At 37.3% G+C, this 19,502-nt stretch overlaps 1 protein-coding gene across 1 annotated transcript in view; it reads left to right on the plus strand.

Moving 5' to 3' along the window:
• The window catches only part of INTS7 (integrator complex subunit 7), a 75,633-nt gene that overhangs the window by 29,551 nt on the left and 26,580 nt on the right, over nt 1–19,502 (plus strand). The window contains exons 8-13 of the mRNA XM_021007846.2: nt 1,205–1,322; nt 4,110–4,244; nt 6,020–6,117; nt 9,029–9,268; nt 12,605–12,742; nt 16,967–17,173. Coding sequence (XP_020863505.1) covers nt 1,205–1,322; nt 4,110–4,244; nt 6,020–6,117; nt 9,029–9,268; nt 12,605–12,742; nt 16,967–17,173 — 936 coding nt within the window. The remainder of the gene's footprint in view (nt 1–1,204; nt 1,323–4,109; nt 4,245–6,019; nt 6,118–9,028; nt 9,269–12,604; nt 12,743–16,966; nt 17,174–19,502) is intronic.

Here is a 19,502-nt window from a genome sequence, read left to right on the forward strand (position 1 = left end):
GAGATGATAAGGAGCCAGTGGAATTTATTGACTTGGGGAAGGGGTGGGAGGATGATCTGATCAGACTTGTACTTTAGTAAGATCATTTTTACAGCCTAATGGAAGATGGCCTGTGAGGGCAGAGACTCAAGGCAAGGAGAAGGCTACTGAAATAGCATAGTAATGAGATGATGAAGTCCGAACCAGGATGGTAGCAGTGTCAGAGAAGAGAAGGGCAGGGGTGGAGTGTGAATAACAGGAATGTAGTAGAATTGATGGTATTTGGCAACAGACTGGTTGTGAAGGGTGAAAGAGAGTGAAGAGTCTTAGATGACAAGTTACCTAGGTGAGCCTTGGTAACTAGGAGTATGCTAGTGTCCTCTAAGTAATAGGAAAGTTAGAAAGAGGGAGGATTTAGTGGGAAAGCTTTATATTCTGCAAGTATCTTACTGCCTTTTGAAGGCAAGTATACTTGTACGTGCCTAGTAGTTGTTCAATAAATGCTTGCCTACCTGAATTTATTATGACCTATTGACAACACAGTATGTTTTGGAATGTATCACATCTTATAAGAGTCACTTCAACTCACTGAGCTAAAGTTTAAATGCCTATTACGTGCAAAGCTCTGTATTCATTGTTAGGAGAGATGCAGGTAAGACACAGAACCTGCTTTCATGGAGTTTAGACTCCAATAGATAGATATGACACATAAACAAAATAATACTAATCCATAAATGCAGGTAGCTAGGCAGTCAATGGCTGGAAGTCAGAAAGACCTGAGTTCAAATCCAGCCTCAGACATTTACTAGATGTATGACCTTAGGTAAGTCACTTAACTTCTCTTTTCCTCAGTTTCCTCAACTATAAAATGGAGATAATAATAACACCTGACTCACAAGGTTATTGTGAATATCAAATAAGATTGTATTTGTAAAGTGCTTAACATAGTGCCTGGCACATAGTAGACAATATATAAGGGTTAACTATGATGATGATAATGAGTAGAAAAGAGGTCCAAGCAAAGTGAAGAGAGGGTATTTGGTTCATTATAATTTGTCAAAAAAGTCTTAAAGGTACCAAAGTGATTTTGATTTTCCTCCATATAAAATGGCGTAACTGGTACTTAATTTGTTTAGAATCTAGAAAAGTTAAACTGAATGGATTATATCAGAATGCTAGTGGGAAGTGATTTAACCATTTTATTTATGTCAATTTTGAATTTCAGATGCTCTGTGAATGTGCCCTCCAAACCCCTTATGATAGTTTGAAACTAGGAATGCTCTCTGTCCTGTCCACATTGTCAGGGACTATAGCAATCAAGCATTACTTCAGCATTGCTCCAGGTAAGGAGGAACAGAGGTCTTCTTCGAGTTACTGCTCATTTTCATAAAATAAGGTTATATGTTTATCTTGAGCTTATAAAAAAGTATTCAAATCCTTAAAGATCCTAAAGTATTTTCATAGTATTCCAGCTTTCATTATGGTTATTGACTAGGCCATCAGTTGACAACTTATTTTTGATGGAGCTGGATCACAATTCAAGAGCATTGCTCTCTTTTGACCTATTAAAAAATTTCCTATGTGGGTAGAACAGTACTTTTATGGATGCTTAAAATGGGAATGTGATTTTATATTTAACCTGATCCCTAAATGGATGATCATTGTACTTACAAAGGCATATTATAACCAACAAAATTGATTAAATCCCATCTCTGTCACAGTACAAAAATACACGTTAAGTCGTACCCAAAAAGTAGTAGTTTATTTACCAACAAGGTTTTTATCCTGAATTTTTTTTCCAGCAAGGTTTTTGGGATGTTTTGCTCTGGTTTTGTTTTTAGAACCAGTTAAGTCATCTGATTAAACAACTCTGTTGCAAAAAGCTGTAGTAGACAAGATTTTGACTCATATGTAAGACAATTTTCTTTTTAAAAATATCCCAGAGAAAGTAAAACTGGACATGTCAAGTGTGAAATAATCAAATACACTTGTGGCTTGATGTTTCTTTCAGTCAACTCCATATATCATATGATTTAGAGCTAGAAGAGACCTTAGAGATTATCCTAATCACCACATTTTATAGGTGAAGAAAATGGGCCCCAAGAAGTAAAATTACTTTCCCATGGTCACATAGGGAGCAAATAGCAGAGTCAGGAGGTGAGCCTGGGTTGTCTGACATCAAACTCAGTGTTCTTTTTACTATGTCAGGCAGTTTAAGTACAATTATCCCTTCCACATCAAGGGTGTTAGGGACACGGTGCTTCTGAGATCTAGAAAATTCACGTAAAATTTTTGACCCTCCCTTCATACCAGAGAAGAAGTCTGAATTTTTTATTTTTCTTTTATGGGGTGTTTCCAGTACCTTATTGTAAAATTTGGGTTAAATATTTGGTCATAAGCTCTGTGTCATCTGCTGGCCTTCATATGTCATGTATAGTTATATAAACACACTTTTATTTGGTAATTGTTCTTTATTAGCCATACAAAGGGAGAGGAGTAATGGGTTGGCTAACACCCAGAATCATTCACATTTGGCTTTGTTGAATATTTTTTATTTCTATTTTAATATGTGTTCCAGATAAATCATACCATAAATCTAGTAATGAAACTATGTTATGATGGCCATATTCAGTAAGAAAGTTAGTCATTTCCCTCATTCCCCCCCCCCTTTTAGCTCTTTTTTTACTCCTCCAAATACTGGCAATTTCTCATGTAAGCACAAAATACCAAACTAATAAGCTAACTCACTTAATATGTCCCCTTTGATTTGCTGTCTTTCTGGCTCACACTTTCATGGGGGGAAGAGATAGGGTACACAAGAGAGCAATCTAGCTGTCCAGCTGGGCTGCTGTATGTATATTATAAATGAATAAAAAGAAATAGTTCTCAAAAATAGTGATTTCTACTACATATCACTTTGCAGCTTACAAGTATTTTACTTCCAGCAACTCTGTGAAGTAAGGTAGGCCGCTGGGTGTCACGGTGGATGAATTTCTGGGCCTGGAGTCAGGAAGGCCTGAGTTCAAATCCCACCTCACACTTCCTAGCTGTGTGACCCTGGGCAAATTACTAAACCTCTGTTTTCCTGGGTTTTCTAAACTGTAAAATGGAGAGAATAATAGCACCTACCTCCTAAGGTTGTTATGAGGTTCAAATGAGATAACAATTATAAAGAACTTAACACAGTGCGTGAGATTTGGTAGGTGCTATTTGAATACTAGGAGTAGGAGTACCATCATTTTTCAAATGATAAAATTGAAGCCCAGAGAGATTGTGACTTATTACTGAATATACTCCTGTTAGGTGTCCAGACTAGAACTCAAAACCCAAGTCTTTGAACTCTGAGTCCAGTTCTCTTTCCGTTGTACCATACTTATTTGTAAGTAAGCATGGTTGGTGATTTCACTAGAAATTAATGACATGTAGTCAAGATAATTTTGTTACGTGTATTATGATTGTGTTATTAAGCAATACGAAGGTAATATTAATATTTAAGTAATAGTAATGTTATTGGTATGCTCTTAAGTATAACCAAGGAAGTTATTTCCAAAGAATTATAATTTGGCAATCTATCATAAGGTGCTGTTGTGCATGAAGAGAACAGTGTTCTGGAGTCCTAGTTCTCACTTGCTGCTCACCAGGTGTGTGGTCTTGATCAAGTCTCTGAGCACGAAATGCATATGTAAAAAGTTTGAGAGCAAAACTAAATGTGAGACTGTTGGTCTTTTCTCCAATATTAGGCTTGTAGTATCACCTATTTTAATACAGTCCATCCTAAAAGTGTGGAATCTTGATTCCTACAGTATACTCATAGTTCTATTATTTGGTTTTTACATTAGTTCTTGTTAGATTTGTTTTTAAAGGTAAGCTCAGGGTAGACTTAGGATGTGAAATCATTTTAAAAATACTTTTACCTAGCCATTCTTTTCTTCCTGACAAAGGGAGAAGAAATGATGTTGTAATACTGGTAGGAATGGAAAAATGAGATGAAAGTAAGAAAAGAGGTTTTAACTTACAAATAAAAAAAGGCATATAATCCACATTAAGGAGTTGCTTATGAAATTACGTATTTAGGAGTTACTGACAAATTACATGTTGTACTGTTTGGCCTTTTTCCTCTCTTCATTTAGGAAATACAGTTACTTCACCAAGGTCATCTGATTTAGTCAGATTGGCACAAGAATGCTGTTACCATAATAACCGTGGTATTGCAGTTCATGGAGTCAGGGTCCTAACTAATATAACTGCTTCTTGTCAAGAAAAAGGTAATTTTAAGCAGTTTTTTGTGTTGGGGACTCATATACTTATCTGAGCTTGGTTTTGTTTTTTTGTTTTTTTGTTTTTCTAACCTCCTGTCATTATCACCTTAAGTAGTTTGTTCTGTAATGGGATTTAATTGGTAAATTTAGAGGTGGAAGGGACCCTATCTAGTCTAATGATCTGACTTTACAGATGTAGAATCTGTGAGGTTGTGACTTGTCAGCCAAGGGGTCACAAAGCTAATAAGTATCACAGGTGGGATTTAAACCTAGGTCTTCCTGACAGGACTAACCAGGACAGACTAATCTGTCAGGACAGATTAGTGTCAGTGGGATTTTCTTGGCAAAGTTACTGGAGTGGTTTGCCATTTCCTTCTCTAGTGGATTAAGACAAACAGGTTAAGCAACTTTCCCAGGGTGACACAGCTATTAAGTATCTAAGGCCAGATTTGAACTCAGGTCTTCCTGACTCCAGGCCCAGCCCTCTATCCACTGAGCCACCTAGCTGCCTTATATTCATATATCTATATCTATATCTATATATATGAATATACAGTGTTCCAAAAGTCTTAGTACAATTTAAAGCTTTAATAGTTTAAAACTATGCTAAGACTTTTGGAACATCATAAAATCCCTGTGCCCAGAGCAGATATTTATGGTGTGTATTGTATATATCACCCTAAATATCTTAAATACAATCACCATATTCAAATTCAATTCAGTAAACCATTTATTAAGCCGCTACTATGTACTAGATACTGTGCTAGTCACTTGGGATACAAATAACAAAGAGTCCTTGTCTTCAGAGAGCTTACAGTCTAATGGGGGAAGACAACACATAAAGGGAAGTTGAAAAGAGGAGGGTTACAGGCATGGGGATTGGGTGGGGTGGGGGTGCGGGAGCTAAGAAGTTACTAGGCGCAGGAGGAGGGTGTCCATGGATCGGAAACCAAGCAGAGCTTCTGATGGAAAAGTGGTGCATTCAGATTCAGCTTCCTATAAAGAAAGAGTTTGGGAGGAATTTAAAGTGTCCTACCCTGTAGCCTTCTAATCCGAGGGAGTAGGCCACTGAGTGAATTGATGAAAGGTGTTGAGTATCAAAAATTGAGTCAGCATGATGATGAAATTTCAGGTTATTAAGTTAGAACTGTCACTCTTAAGTAGTGAAAGGGTATTCAGATAGCAATTTTGATACAAAGGATTTCATTCTTTTTTGGTCAGACTTTACAAGCTAATGAGATTACAAGGGTTCTGGTTTGGCTTATATTTACATATTAGAAGTATAATTCAGCTTTCATTAGAAACTAAAAGTCTCTGTTTTCCTGAATAATATTGCCATGGAAATTAGTTAGAGTGGTCTGCACATAATTTATGTATCTGTTAGAGGGCAGTATTAGGCATATAGATATTAAACATGCTACCTATGAAAGAAGACATAAAGCATGCTTTATGCTTACTGTTTCTTGTAGTACCCCCCACCTGAGAGTTTCCATTACTCTCTAACTTTGTGATGTTGACATTTGGTTTTAATAAGTATTAGGGGTCTTTCATATTTTTCATTAAAGTAATGAAGAAAGTAATAAAGTATAAAGATTTAAATTTCAGAAGAAATGCTCCATTTTTTTTTTGCCTCCATGGATTATTTCAGTCTTTTAATTACTATCTTTGTAATAGCCTTATGAATTTTAAAGACTTCTGTTCTTCAGGCTGTTTGTTCTCAGTGTACTTATATTTTGTTTTTAATATTTTATCACACAAGAATATGCAATTTATTTCTTTAGAACTTTTGGCATTGGAGCAGGATGCAGTCTTTGGCCTTGAATCTCTCCTGGTGCTTTGCAGTCAAGATGATAGTCCAGGTGCTCAAGCAACTTTAAAGGTAAAAAATTACTTGCTTAACATAATTTTTTTTATGTTACATAAACAAAAAGCTTTATTTTAATGTTCACTTTAAAATCTAATCTTTTAATCTACAATATCACAAAAGATGCACAAAATAAAAATTTAAGCTGATTTTTTTTTTCCACCATGGAGGATCAAATGTATCTTTACATGGTACAGTTTTGAAAACTATGAAGCAGGGGCAGCTGGCTGGCGCAGTGGATAGAGCACTGGCCCTGGATTCAGGAGGACCTGAGTTCAAATCCAGCCTCAGACACATAACACTTACTAGCTGTGTGACCCTCAGCAAGTCACTTAACCCCATCGCCTACCCCAAAAAAAGAAGAAAAAAAAAGAAAACTATAAAGCAGATAAAGTTCACAGTCTCTTCTGATTTGGAGTTCATAACCTAAAACATGCAACATTGATGGCAAAACTAAAGACATATATAAAGGCATGTAAACTATATATTTTACCAAGAGCTGTTGGAATGATACATTTAGTCACATGAATATAAATATCTGTTGTATATGAAGTTTCGTGGTGCTGGGTTTTAATACTGTAGTACTAGTGACCAGTTAGGAAAAGCTTCTTAAGGGCAGCTGGGTGGTGCAGTGGATAGAGCACTGGCCCTGAAGTCAGGAGGACCTGAGTTCAAATCCGGTCTCAGACACATAACACTCATTAACTGTATGATTCTGGGCAAATCACTTAACTCCAATTACCTCACCAAAAAAAAAGGAAAAGCTTCTTAAAGACCTTAACTGGCAAAATGGCAAGTCATTTATTTTCTGCAACCTTCAACAACCCAAAAAACCTCAGAAAAGGGGAATTATGCACTAGATACAGAGTACCTAAAACTGAATCCACAAGAGAGAAATATCACATAAGATATTAAAAAAAAAACTCTCATGTTTCAAACTTTAAAGGACATGGTTAAATTTCACATTTTTAGTAATACCGAGTTTGTAGTTAGTCAGGAGAAAAAATATTCAAATACGAAGAGAGACCAATTTGAATAACTGAAGATTACTAAGAAGAAATCAACAAGAAATTAAGAAATTAACTAAGAAGTTACTAAGAAGAAATCAACAAGAAATCAGAGAAAGGAATAGTATTTATATATTTTTTAAGCAACCCAAATTAAAAAAAAAAGCAACCCACATGACACCTTAAACATTTTCATCTAAACAACACTGGTAAAAAAAGATAGACGTTTCCAAAGGGGAAGCGTTTAAGGCATTTTTTGAAAACAACAAAAAGATGAGTAGATTCTTCTTGCAAGTAACAGAGACACAAGAAAAGTAAACAAATATAATTATAAGAAAAAACTAATCAATTAAATCAATTCTTAGGCATATAGGCTATCATTTAAAAATAAATTGAATTAAGGGCTGGAAGAAAGAACAAAGAGGCTGGCAGATCGGAAAAGAATTACAGATACTCTCCTTACATCCTACAACTGAATTAGTATCTTCTTTTGAGGAAGTAATAATATACTGGAAAGTTATGTGTGTGGCAAGGGAATGGCTAAGCAACAGAAGTAAGGTAGTGATGTCTACCCATCAAGCCCATACATGAACCAGTGAAGAGGTAATTCCTTAGTATCTTTAACAAGAGTGAGGGCTGTGGAAAAATGACAAAATCAGTATAAGGCAAGATAGAAGAGTGAGGAGAGAATTTCAGCTCACAATGTTGGGAAATTAAAGAAATAAATGGCACTAAAGAACATTGCCATGGAGGGCAGGGGATATATGTCTGTGATAAGAGACAGGGACTTTTTTTAAGGCGTTTCACCTGAGAGAAACTTGCACATTAGAAGACCATCTTTCCTGAGAAAAGAGTTTACAAGCATATGATCTTACCCCAATAGAATGGATGCCAGGATACCAAGAATAACCAATATCTAGAAATATAAGGAGAAATTAAGAACCAGAGATAGGTTAGCCTTCGTTTAGGAGTGAAGAATAAGCATGGTATAAGAGCATAAGATAAGACTTAGGCTCATGTCTTGGGACACAGTGACTCCCACAACATATTTCTACTTCTATCCAGAATTGCTTCCTTCAACATTGTTATTTTTAAGAGTGGGAAACTTAGCTGTAGTTATGAGCAAGAAAGGCCAGTTGGTGGGCCATAAACAAGACACTTGACCCTCCTTGTACCTTAGTTTACCCATCTGTATGAGGGTGATTGGAATAATTGGTAAGATTATATAGTTTCATATCACTAAAGGTCATCTAGGTCATTTGATCCAACCCACCGATTTTACAGATATGAAAAGTGAGAATCATCCCTCATTCTGAAGGTTAAGTGATAATGTATCCCAGGTTAGTGGTCCCCTCCATTTCTGAAATTCCTTGTTTCTAGATCAAGGATTTCACTCAAGAGTCACTAAGCTTTTAGGATGTAATGGCATTTCCAAGAAAAGGAAGGAACCTGTTTTCTTACTCTGCAGAGGGTGAGAAGAGTCTCTAGGATATTGTACAAGGCGTTTTTATTCCATGTAGTTTGGTACAGATGACCACTGAGGTCCTGTCCTTCAGTTTCTCTGATTCTGTGAATAAAGGCCCAGAGATAATGACGTTTAGATTTGGCCATAAATTTTTTTTCCTCTTAATTGTGTAATAACTCCTCAGGATTAGTTCCAGGTATATCAATAAGGCATTGCCTTTACTTTGATTATTTAATTCAGTTTTAAGCATGGTGAAGTTGGTAAATCTTATTATAGGATTATATTGATTCAATACATGAAGTATTCATAAAAGAAAATTATATTATATCTTCAAGAATTAGCCCACCATGTTGCTAATAATAAGTGCACGTGATTCTTTTGCATTAAGGATGAATTTAGACACTAGAAAATGAGAATTGACTAAACTCTGATTTTTTTTAATTTTGATATGCAGATTGCTTTGACTTGTATGGTGAAGCTAGCCAAGTACCGTCCTCATCTCAGCCAGTCAGTGGTTGAGTCTTTGCTAACTCAGTTGCACAGTGCTCAAGACGCATCCAGGATTCTCATGTGCCACTGTTTGGCTTCCATTGCCATGCAGCTGCCAGTGTTGGGTGATGGGATGCTTGGAGATTTAATGGAGCTCTACAAAGTGATTGGACGTTCTGCTACAGATAAGCAACAGGAGCTTTTGGTAGGAAACCACTTCTTTGGATTGCGTTGTTGATGAATAGGACTCAGGCCAGCTGTATCGATTTTGAGAACTTTTAAACTACAGCTTAGTGAAGCTGACAGGTTAATAATAATCAAGCTGATACTTGCATAGCATTTTAAGGTTTTGCAAAATAGTTTACAGATATTACAGTCAGTAAACATTTAATGTTTACTATGTGCCAGACACATTGCTAAGCACTTGGGAGACAAAAAGAAGCAAAAGAAGTTCCTGCCCTTAAGGTGCTCGTGGTATTACAATTGTAAAACATGTTGGGGTATAGAGTCAGAGGGTGTGGATTCTCAGCTTACCTGTATTACTTTAGGCAAGTACCTTCAACCCTTTGCATTCCCCATCATGAATTAGTTTCCTTATGTGTAAAATGAAGACATTGGACTAGGTGACCTTACAGGTCTCTTCCAACTCTAAATCTGTGCTTTTTTGATCCTTACACCAACCTTTTGAAGTAAATGTCTCATAGTACTTGACCTAATATTTTATTAAATCTAATGGTAGAGAATCAGAGATCGTGTATGTGAAAGTATGAAGTTAATAGGAATATTTACAGAGAGAATTGACTCGAGAACTGGAATTAGAACCATAATGTTTGATTAATTTTGAACATTGAACATGATCTGAAAAGTCCTTTTTAGCTTTGGACACATCAAGCTTCTTCTTAAACTGCCTTTTTTTCCTAAGAACCTTCAGGGGAATGGAAGGGAACAAACATTTATTAGTTTCCTACTATGTGTCCGGGATTTTACATATATATAAGTGCTTTACAGGTATCTCATTTGATTCTCACAATAATCCTTTGAAGTAGGTGATATCATTGTCCCTGTTTTACAGGACAGTTGTTCAACTAAAATACTGCTGCCAGTGTCTCAGTTAAATTCCAAGAGACAAAAAAAAAATTTCTATATGTGAAGCAAGTAAATTAGGAATTTAATGCGGCTTTTGTTTTAAAACAATCAGTTAAAATATTAAAATATCCACCAATTAATAAACCCAGCTCCCTAGATTCCAAATCCAGAGCTGGAGGGGGAGGGAGGGAGGAAAGGCAGGGGAAGAGGGGGGGGGCGGGGAGAGAGAGAGAGAGGTATTTGCGTACCAGGTGTCATGCTCGGCAATAGGCAAACAAAACAATGCCTACTCACAGGGAACTTATATTCTAATGGAGACAGCAAAGACATTTATAGATGTATATAAGATAAATATAAACACATCTAAATATAAAGTTCTGATAGATCTCCATAAGTACAAATAAATAGGAAAAGAAGAAATACAAGGTAGCTTGAGAGTGAGAGCAATGTCAAAGGTGGCTCTTAGGTGCATGTTGAAGGAAGAGGAGGATTCAGTAAGATGGAGATGAAGAGTGAATTTATTCCAGATGTGTGGGACATCGACACACAAAGATGGGGGAATGAAGTGTCCTGGGTGAGGAACAGAAAAGACTATTTTGCTTGGATTATAGAGTGTAGGGGGGTAATAATGTCCAATAAGCATGTACTACAGCTACTATAATCTAGATTGGGTAGGAAATTTTAAGACTGAATCTTAAAGGAGAAGTTCCTGAGTGAATGTGGTGAAGAGGAAATCTCGAAGTTGCCATGGATGGGGAGCAAGGAGAATTCTAATTCCATAAAATCAGAAAGTCAGAAGTTGTGGGTGAAGGTATAGCCAGGAGTGGAGAAGAGGGGAGAAGGGCAGGTGGTTCTGGTGCAGCACCAGCCAATGTATTTTAACTTGCTGACCATGTTGGACCACATAAAATTAATTTCTCCTTCTCTCTCCTTCTCTCTCTCTCTCTCTCTCTCTTTCTCCCTCTCTCCCTCTACCTCCCTCCCTCTCTCCCCCTCTCTCCCTCTCTCTCTCCCTCTCTCTCTCTTTCTCTCTCTCCCCCCTCTCTCTCTCTTCCTGTCTCTCTCTCCCCATCTCCCTGACTCTCTCCACCTCTCCCTCCCTCCCTCCCTCTCTCTCTCTCTCTCTCTCTCTCTCTCTCTCTCTCTCTCTCTCTCTCTCTCTTTCTCTTTCTCTCTCTCTCCCCCCCCGCCCCCCCCGTCTCTCTCCCCCTGCCTTTCCTCCCTCCCTCCCCCTCCAGCTCTGGATTTGGAATCTAGGGAGCTGGGTTTGAATTCTTGCTTAGCTGTTTACTCTTCTGTGTAACTTGGGGCAAGTATGTTAATCTTTCCCAGTCTGTGATGCTTATATATAAAATGAGGAAGATGGACTGTTAGTGTCTTCCAGCTTTACATGAGAGATGCTTGCAAATAGAGGAGGGATTATTCGTTTATTGTATTTGTATCCCCAGCTCCTAGTGCAGTGCCTGCCACCTAGTAAGGACTTAAATACATATTAATTAATTAAACGCTTGAGAAATGCTGGTAGAAACAACTGACTTAAGAAGAAATTTACATATGACCAAAAAAACTATTCTGTATTTCATCCACAAGAAGGCATTGCATGTTGGCACTCCATTGAGTAGTGCTTTTAGTAACAAAGTTTTGGTAGGAAAACAGATGCCAATTAAGTCAGTGTGTGAATGCATCAGTATTGTGGTTGATCTGAAATAACTAGCTAATAAGCTCATTTCTAATTGAAATGATGTTTTCATCTTAAAGACAGTCAGTGTTCCTTAACATTTTGGGGAGTTGTTATTTGGTGTGACCTCAGTAAGCTTTATGCTTGGAATTGACTGCTAGTACAACTAAATGAACCTTTCAAATTACAGGCTATCAGTGGGGGATATTTGTTAATTCTTCTTGCTTAAGTAGTTTAGATTTTTTAGCCTTTATTATTCTCATGAAAGTAGTTAATGTCTCAGAAGTAAACTGCCTTCCTTGCTATTACTTTTGGTTAAAATTTAACTAGAATTACAATATCTTCAAACATTATTGATATTCATGTCTCTGTTAAAGTCTTATGCCAATGCTACATCCATGGCATGGAACGGAATGGATCCAGAGTTCTCAGAGGTTCTTCCAATTTATAACATGCCTAAATGGCCTTCCTGGTAAAGGCATGGTGATGTGCTATATTTATGATATCCTAGCTAAATTTGGAGAGGCTTGTTACCAACTTTGTTTCACCCACAGCAACTTAGGAAGACTATCTACTAAGGAATAGAGGAATTACAATCTAGTCGTCAAAAATAAAATAATAGATCTTTGAAGTTTTGATGAAAATGTCATGCCAGAATGAGAAAAGGAGGAGGAACATTTAGCAGTACAAGAGAATCTACCGCTTTAGAGGAATATCATGGAATATCTTTGCCATTATGTGGATAATTAATTTTTTTTCTTTTTTCTTTGACATTAGGTTTCTTTGGCTACTGTGATTTTTGTGGCCAGTCAGAAAACATTATCTGCTGAAGTTAAAACTGTTATTAAACAACAACTTGAGAACGTTTCTAATGGTTGGACAGCATACCGGATTGCCAGACAGGCATCTAGGATGGTGGGTACCAACCTTCCAAATCTCCTGTGTTGAGAGAAACAACATAAAGCAACCCTCAGAATGAGGGATTACCGACCACATTTACTGCTTAGGATGAAAATATGAATTCCAAGGCTTGGCTTAAGAATTTGAATGATGTAGGGAAAGAAATTTTATTTTAAACTTTTTTTCTTAATAAAATGTATATAATATTGGCCTATATATCACAAGTCATTGGGAGCTTCTTCAGGAGTTCCAAAGATTTGAGTCTGGATAACTATATCTTGTTAGCATAATCTGTTTATTATCACAATATCATCACTACCTACATTCCATAAACCCCACCTCTTCCTTTTCCTGTACTCAAAAGAATTCATGAATCTCTCCACATAAGAAACAAATTTCTGTGTATCTGCGCCTCACTGCCCAACAATCAGCAGAACCTTCACCTGTCCTTTCTAAAGTGGGAAAAAACATAGGAAAGGTTTACTGTTTTGTTTTTTAAGGGGATATATAGGACATCAACATTTCAGGAATCGTTGTGATAAAGGTCTTGCAATAATTAAGTTCGAGGAACACTTAAAAAAAGTTTGAGACAATTAGAACACAAATTATTCGTCCAGTTTATCTTTCTTTTCGTAATAGATTCCAGAGTCTTTTGACAGCTGTTCTCCAGAATAGTAGATAGATAAAAAAAGATGTATGTTCAAAGAGAAGTGTAATGGTAGAGTGGGTAGAGGATTTGGAGTCAGGAAAGCCTAGATTCAAGTCTTAACCTCTGAAACATATCAGCTGTGAGACCTGGTGAAGGGAGTTTCCACCTAGGCACTTCCTTACACCACTGAAATCATAGTTACAGTTCCCTACTATTTCCTCCTTTCCCCCAGAAAAAGTATGCTTTTCCAGATTAGTGAGAAAAAGGTACTGTTGATTTTCATAGTCAAACCTAAATCACTAGCCTTCAATTTATTTTTTCTTTTCTTTTTTTTTGGGGGGGGGGGCTAGGCAAGGGGGTTAAGTGACTTGCCCAGGGTCACACAGCTAGTAAGTGTCATGTGTCTGTGACTGGATTTGAACTCACGTCCTCCTGAAGCCAGGGCCAGTGCTGTATCCACTGTGCCACCTAGCTGCCCCCCAATTTATTTTTTCAAACAAATTTTTGTTGATTTCTTTTTGTGTCATGGATATTTCTCCTAGTATGCCCTCCTACTCACCTCCCAGAGAGCCAACCTGTATGACAGATGATATTTTTTAGAAAAAAAGGAAAGAAATCAGTCAATAAATTTTAAGTCTTAAATTATATGAAATGTTCTGTATCTGTGAACTTCTCACCCCTGCAAAGGAGTTGGATTGAGGTGTCATCTCATGTCTCTTCTTTGGAGCCATGTTTTATCTTTTATAATTTTGTGTTACTTTTTTTGTGTGTGGTAATTGTTCTTTCTATTTGATATTTTTGTAGTCATTGTTTATGTTGTTTTCTTTGCTCTGCTTACTTTATTCTGTATCAGTTCATGTAAGTTGTTCCAGGCTTCTTTATGTTCATCTTTTCTTCCAGTAAGATATTTCACATTATCTTCTATTTTTTTATTCTTCTGGTTTTGTTTTATTGTTTTATGATTTCTCAAAGCTTCCATTTGCTCCATTACTTTTTTTTCTTTAGGCAGTTGGGGTTAAGTGACTTGCCCCAGGGTCACATAGCTAGTAAGTGTCAAGTGTTTGGTCTGATACTAGATTTGAACTCAGGTCCTCCTGACTTCAGGGTCGGTGCTCTATCTGCTGCGCCACCTAGTTGCCCCTTCCATTCTGATTTTTAAGGAATTAGTTTATTCAGTGAGCTTTTGGACCTACTTTTCCATTTGGCCAGTTCTGCTTTTTAAGGCATGGCCTTTTGGACCTCTTTTACCATTTGGCCTAGTCTGTTTTTTAAGGTGTTATTTTCCTCAGTACTCCTTCTGAGTGTGTGTGTTTTGATCTTCCTTGTCACCATAACTTTCTATGGTCAGAGGGTTTGGTTTTTTTGTTTGTTTGTTTGTTTTTTTGGTTTTTTTTTACTGTTGTTTACTCCTTTTCCCAGCCTGTTACTTGACTTTTAACCCTGCTTCCAGGGTGGAGGGCATACTGTCCCAACCTTCAGGGGTTTTGTGCAGCTGTTTTCAGAGATACTTCTAGGGACCTGTAAGTTTTCAGATCTTCCAGGATGGTATGACCTAAGGAGAGGTGTTTACTACTCTCCTGGTCTGTGCTCTGGTCTGTGAGCAACCACAAGTACTCTTTTCTGCCTTGGAACTGTGAGATGGGTCCCCCTCCACTGTGGCCACAAGCTCTGCTATGCTAGTGCTCCTCCTCGCCCTAGGCCTGCCACCCAGGACTGTGACCCACATCAGAGTATGGGCAAAAAAAACAGTCCCATTTGAGTGCAAGCAAAAAGACCCCTGTAATTCCTTCTGACTAGTTATTTGATCCCCTTACCATCTGTGGGCTGAGAGCTCCAGAAGCAGATGCTTTCGCTGCTGATTGTCACTTCTAAGGCCTCCTGTTTTGCTGTGGCCTGGTTCTTTGCTGGTGCATCCTATACTGGGGTATGTTCCATTCTCACCCAGGTGCAACAGGCCTTTCCTGCTGACCTTATAAGTTGTCTTTGGTGTTTGTGGGCTGAGATGTCTGAAAACCACCACTATCAACAGTGATTCAGTCACCCGGAGGCCTGCTCCTAGTTTGCTGGGGCCTGGTGTGAGCTGGCGCAGCCTGTGCTGGCCTACTCACCAGTCTCACCCTGGTGCAGCCTTCCAAGTTGTCTTGGGCTGGAAATTTGTTTTATTCTTGTTTTTTTGTGGGTTCTGCTGCTCTAGAATTTGTTTAGCCATTTTTTAAAGGTGTGTGGAGGGGTTTGGGGGAGAACTCGGGTGAGTTCCTGCCTTTACTGTGCCATCTTGGCTCCGCCCCCTATATCCATCCTTTCTTACAGCACAGTACTATTCCATTAAATTCATATGCTACATTTTGTTTAGTCATTTTCCGGTTGATAGATAACTATTTTGTGGTAGCAAAAAGTGCTGCTGTAGGGACAGCTAGGTGGCGCAGTGGATAGAACACCTCCCTGAAGTCAGGAGGACCTGAGTTCAAATCCAGCCTCAGATACTTACTAGCTGTGTGACCCTGGGCAAGTCACTTAACCCCAATTGCCTTTAAAAAAAAAAGTGCTGCTGTAAATATTTTGGTGTACATGGGGATTTTGTTCTTATCAGTGACCTCTTTGGGGCATAAGCCTAGTAGTGGAATTCCTGGGTCAAAAGGAATGACCTCTATTTTCGTAACTCGAAATTGCTTTCCTAAGTGGTTATACTGATTCACAGCTCCACCCACAATATACCACTGTATCTATCTTCTCACGGCCCTTACAACATTGACTTTTCCCATCTCTAGTCACTTTTGTCAATTTACTGGATATGAGGTAAAACTTCAGGGTTATTTTGATTTGTATTTCTCTTATTGGTGATTTAGAGTACTCTTTCCTAGAGTTGCTAATAGTTTTCAATTCTTTCAATAATTGTTCATATCCTTTGATCACTTATCTATTGAAGAATGTCTTTCGGTCACACACATATGGGGAGGAGGAGTGTATGATGTATGTGTGTATGTATATCTTCATTATATATATTGAATACTAAACCCTTATTTGAGAAATTTGATGCAAAGGTTTTTTTCATGCAATTTCTTTTCCTAGATGCATTAATTTTGTCATGCAATCAGAATTATATATTTTTATCTTTCATAATTGCCTCTGTCCTTTGGTTAAGAATACATCTCTTGCCCATAGCTATGAAATGTATATAATATGCTTCTCTTCTAATGGTTTTTTTTTAATGTGATCTTAAATATTAAGGTCACATGTCCATTTGAATTTATTGTAGAATATGGTATAGGATGTTGGTCTTCATCTAATTTCTGCCAGACTGCTTTTTGGTTTTCCCAGCAGTTTTTATCTAATAGGGAGTTCTTTGCTAAGTAAATTTATAGACTTCAGTTTATAATCAGTTGTGTTTCTTTTGTCTTTGGTTCTGAATTTGTGTAATGTAAGAATAACTTGGTGTGTTTATCCTAAAGAAATATTTTAACTGAGTCTCAAAGCATGTAATACGAAACCTGATTATTGAAACTTATCCAAGATTGCGATTTTCCTTTTCTCTGCAGCACCAATTATTTCAAATGTAAGAATGTCATTTGCATCTTTTTGTCCTTTCTTAGGGTAATCATGACATGGCCAGAGAACTTTATCAAAGTCTGCTTACTCAGGTAGCCTCAGAACATTTCTACTTTTGGCTGAACAGTTTGAAGGAATTCTCCCATGCAGAGCAGTGTCTCACAGGTTTGCAAGAAGAGGATTATAGTTCAGCACTTTCCTGCATTGCTGAGTCTTTAAAATTCTACCATAAAGGGATAGCATCCTTAACAGTAAGTCTCTTTTGCTGCAATGATGATGACGACCTATGTGGAAATAGACTTATCTGAGTTGTCATTTAATTACCTCTTTTAAAGATTTGTAAAAACTTAGTAAAATTTCTTGGACGTATTTAAAAAGGAGGGTTTATTATTTATGACCCTATACTTATTTAGATTGCTATTTGGTAGGATATTGATAGTGAATTCCCTTTTTTAAAGCATTCACAGGGAACCAAAGTTTAGTTATTTTAAGAGCAAATCTCTTGCAGCAGGACAGATGCCAGATATGTGTAGAAAGTATGAATGGAATAAAGGTAAGAGTCCTCCCTTTCTATCTTTCTGCTATATAGCACTCTGCCCAGGTTATTAACACTATTATTAACATCAAACCACATTGGCTAAGCATCTACTTACTCATGGCATCTTGTTGGGAAGGGCAAAGTATTCCTTAAAAAATACTGCAAACAGCTGTTCTAATTATCTTTTCTTACAGTTAATGAAGAAAGGGCTAGGTAAGATTAGTAACTAGGAATTTCATTTCATGTAAAATCTTAGAGTTAAAAGAGACCTTTCAGGTCATGTAGCCTTACTATTTGCCCAATTCTGGTATCCTCTCTACAAAATTCTTGAAAAGCATTCCAGTATAGGTCTGAACAGTCAGTTAAACATTTATCAAGTCCCTGCAGTATGCTTGGCATTATGCTAAGCGCTGGTGATGCAAAGAAAGGCAAAAGTACCTGCCCTCAAGGAGCTTATAGTCTTATAGGCAAGTCAGTATGGACACAACTATGTATAAACAAGCTGTATTCAGAATAAATGGAAAGTAATCAACAGAAGGAAGGCACTAGAATTAAGAGAGGATTGGGAAAGGCTTCCTGTAGAAGGTGGGATTTTACATGGGACTTGAGGAAGACAATTCCATGTGTGGAAGACAGCTTAGAATTCACCATCTTGCAGAGCAGCCCTTCCCATTTTTAAATGAATCTTTAACTGTTCTACTTTTTAAAATTTCTGCTTTTGGGTCCTATTTCTGTTCTCTTAATAAAGACTGTTTTCTCACATAACAACCAATCAAATGTTTGATGAGAGAGAGAGAGAGGGGTGGAGAGGAGAATGAGAATTACAGGGGAAATGGAAGGTAATCTTAAGGAACACACTGTCAGTGGAAGGGACTGGCAAAGGCCCCCTGCAGAAGGTGGGATTTGAGCTGAGACTTGAAGGAAGTCAGGGAAACCAGGAGGTGGAGGTGAAGAGGAAGAGCATTCCACGCATGGAGACCAAGTCAGTCATTGACTAGGCATGGTCAGGAGATGGAGTCTTGTGGGTAAGAAATAGTAAGAAGGCCTGGAGAGAGTACATAGCATTTGTGACCATCATACCTAGAAGCTCTGACAGATGAACCATTACAGTGTGAGTATGCAGAATGGGAGAACGTGTTTTTTCTTCCAGGCCATACTTAGACCAAGACTTTTGAAGTCTGATTTTCACTCATTGGTTGAAGACGGGAATACAATATCTCTTTCAAAGGTTAGCTCAGTGGATTACATTTTTAAAAGTTATTTAGTCATTCATTTATTTCTATTGAATGGCCAGGAGGTATAACTTAACCAGTCTAATCTGGCTGGATATTCTGAAAATGAATTGTGACTCAAATAATGAGAGTAAGAAATCCATCTTTTTCAGTAAAGAGAACTATTAGTTCAGGACAAGCAGAACTACAACAGTAATGTATAACTTACGTAGAGCAGAAAATTTCTTAATTGTTTTATATAATGACACTGGACATTGTGAAGTAGAATAACAAAACAGTGAGGCAGTTATGAGTTGAAAAAATTTTTATCGGTGCCTTTTTGATCTGCTTTAAAATGTTTTTATTAAGCATCCACTTTATAAAATTTGAAATTAGCATTTGTTCGTTTCATTTTGTAAAATCAGATTTGAGGAAGCTTCTTGCCTCTTATTTAATGAGAAAAGAATTAAATCTAAAGGAGCATAATAATAGCTGATGTTTAATTAACATTTTAAAATTTGCACAGCTCCCTATAAACATCTTATTTGAATCACTAGAACATAGCCCTGTTTGCTTACTTCCCAATTAATGAATGATCAGTCCATGTCCTTATTAGCACATCTGTGAGAAAGTGACTGGTTTTTAGCTGTTCTGCCAAACCAGTTGGAGATTTACAAGTTTTCAGGGGCAGGGAACTTTTGTGAACCTGGGTATTTAATTCCCCAATATTTGGGAAACGTATCCATAGGAATCTGTTTACATTGGAAAAGCAACTTATTAGCTGTTTTCACCTAATAATAACTTGAACCTATATTGACATAAGTGACTCCT

The sequence above is a fragment of the Phascolarctos cinereus genome, unplaced genomic scaffold (genome assembly GCF_003287225.1).
Source record: "Phascolarctos cinereus isolate Bilbo 61053 unplaced genomic scaffold, phaCin_HiC Scaffold_5;HRSCAF=322, whole genome shotgun sequence".
Taxonomy (NCBI): domain Eukaryota; kingdom Metazoa; phylum Chordata; class Mammalia; order Diprotodontia; family Phascolarctidae; genus Phascolarctos; species Phascolarctos cinereus.